The 2,500-nt window shown below is 41.0% G+C and overlaps 1 protein-coding gene across 2 annotated transcripts in view; it reads right to left on the reverse strand.

Annotated features, from left to right (window-relative positions):
• Positions 1-2,500, reverse strand: part of LOC109064159 (ubiquitin carboxyl-terminal hydrolase 8-like) — a 19,047-nt gene that overhangs the window by 10,011 nt on the left and 6,536 nt on the right. For both annotated transcript variants that reach the window (XM_042744577.1, XM_042744576.1), the window contains exons 10-11: positions 1,213-1,400; positions 1-282 (exon numbers count right to left, since the gene is read on the reverse strand). The exon at positions 1-282 is cut by the window's left edge and continues 147 nt beyond it. In XM_042744577.1, the coding sequence (XP_042600511.1) occupies positions 1-282; positions 1,213-1,400 (470 nt within the window). The remainder of the gene's footprint in view (positions 283-1,212; positions 1,401-2,500) is intronic.

Consider the following 2,500-nt stretch of genomic DNA (forward strand, 5'->3'; position numbering starts at 1 on the left):
GCTCTGTTCTCGCTGATGTCTCTCGGCCGTCTCTCTCTCCTCCAGGGCTCGTTTGCGCTGCTCCTGCTCTTTGCGGGCTTTCTCCATCAGACTGAGGGTCTCGGCGTGGATCTCCCTGCGCTCCTCTTCGCTCAGAGCTCTGGACGGGTCCAGCGGGGGTTTAACGGTGCGGTCGGGCACCATGGGGCCGTTGTGTGCCACGGGGCCGTCGCTTACCGAGGGCTCCTCACTGAGCTTTGTGCTCGCTGCCGGTTTGACGGCTGGTTTTTTGGAGCGGTCGACCTGCGTTCAGAGGAAGCGTTAGTATATGTGTGTGTGTGTGTGTGTGTGTGTGTGTGTGTGTGTGTTAGGGCTGTCAAAATGGCTGAAAAACTGAATTCGAATTTTGTACTTAAATATTATCAATATTCAAATTATATCCTAATTTAAAAGTCATAATTTAAGGTTTTTTTTGGGGGGGGGTTCTTCTCTCTTGAGGCCACAAGATTTTTTTATAACTTAAGATAATTTAATTATATCTTTGAAAAAAGTGCACAATGTTTAAAATAATGTTTATAAACCATATATAATTAAAGTTGCTTAAACAGCTAGAAACAAAACAGCATCATGTATGTATGTATAGTTTAATACAAAGGAACGAAAACCAATCACAAAGAGAACTTTCTTCATTTAAAAACATGAGATGCAGTGGCATGGAGAAAAACCACCTTAAAGTCTCGAGACGCGTTTTTTAAAAGATGAACTTACATTAATTGTACATGGCTTTCTAAACATGCGGCTCTTGAGCGAGACGCGAGTGAAACAGTGATAGATGTCCCTCTAGAAAATACCATAAATATGCGTTCTGTGTGAACGACTTCAGTTGGTGTCAGTTTTGATGTAAACAAGATCTTCTCTGCACTGATGTTCTTTTTTTCCGCAATATACTGAATGAACAACGCAGTCTAGTGGCTTCAACTGAATACGCTAACAAAAGCATTAAAATGCAATATCACTTACATTATCATCACATCTCATGCGTCACTGATGAAGCTTCCTGACGCACACCTAACATTCTAATGCGTTCAAATGTGGATTTTTATATTAAATTCGACGAATATTCGAAATGAGCTTATTTAATTTGATAGCAGAGGACTCAGAGATCCACACTAGGGCTGTCCAAAAAAAATGTGAATTTAGTTTTTCAGCCATTTTTCCAGCTCTGTAACTCACCTGTGGTGTGTGTCGTGGCGAGGCGGAGGCGGCTGCGGCGTCTGTTTTTGTGGGTTGTGTGAGCGGCGCGGGTGTGTTTGCAGCCGGTTCCGCGGCCGGCTCCGGATCCACGGTTCTGCCGTTGGCTGCAGGCTCCTCACACACACTCACAGCTTCAGGCTCCTCCAGAGACGGGTACGAGAAGTTCACTGAAATCACAGCAGCAGCTTCACTGAGCAGCACAGACATGCTCTGAGATAACGAACATTCACACACACACACACACACACACTCACTCACACACACTCTCACACACTCTCACACACACACACACACACACACACACACACACACACACTCACACACACACTCTCACAGACACACACACACACACACTCTCACAGACACACACACACACACACACACACACTCTCACAGACACACACACACATAAGAACCTTCTGCATCTGTCGCTGTAAATGATTGGCTCCTTTCTGATTGGCTGTCAATGTTTTTGTTGTTCATCAGATGAAAATATTGATCTGAAAGTGATTCTAATGATATTGTTCCTCCATGACGATATATTTCTGGTGTAGAAATTATATTTCATTATGCTCATAGAGTTAGTAATTATTAAAACTTTATAGTTATGATTATAGTTATTGTCTTAAGTGTTAAAGAGCTTTAAAGGGAGTGTTCATCATTTACTCTTCCTCAAGTACTTCCAAACATGTATGAGTTTCCTGAACACAGAAGATATTTTGAACATTGTTGGTAACTGATCATCAGTGATCATCGGGGACCAGAAACTGTTTGGTTCTCTTCATTTCTGGGTGAACTATCCCTCTAACATCAGCCTCTTCAGCTCACTGTATTTATTTTCATACCAGCATCTATGGCTCCTATTCATCACAAACCTCTTTTATCACTAATAACAATCCATCCGTCTCCTCGTCTGCTTTGATACAAGAAACTGAATTCACAAATCGATTCTTTTGAATTCTCACAGCAAAGACAGAATTTAGAAAAGTTACAATTTGTTTGACTTGATTATTCGAACCAAAACAAATACTAAACCTTTTTCCTTTTGCGGCGCTTTTGCATTTTTAGATGATCAATGTTGATCACAGATTCTAACACAAAACCTTTTGTTGGTGCAAACTGAGACACTTTTAACTCTTTCACCGCCAGCATTTTTGAAAATAAATAAATAAATAAATGTTGCCAGCATTTTTGATTTTCACTAAAATTTCATGGCCCCCAAAATATTGTGTATGAATATCTGAACATGAAATACATCAAAATCAAG

This window comes from Cyprinus carpio, chromosome B18, assembly GCF_018340385.1.
Source record: "Cyprinus carpio isolate SPL01 chromosome B18, ASM1834038v1, whole genome shotgun sequence".
In the NCBI taxonomy this organism is placed as follows: domain Eukaryota; kingdom Metazoa; phylum Chordata; class Actinopteri; order Cypriniformes; family Cyprinidae; genus Cyprinus; species Cyprinus carpio.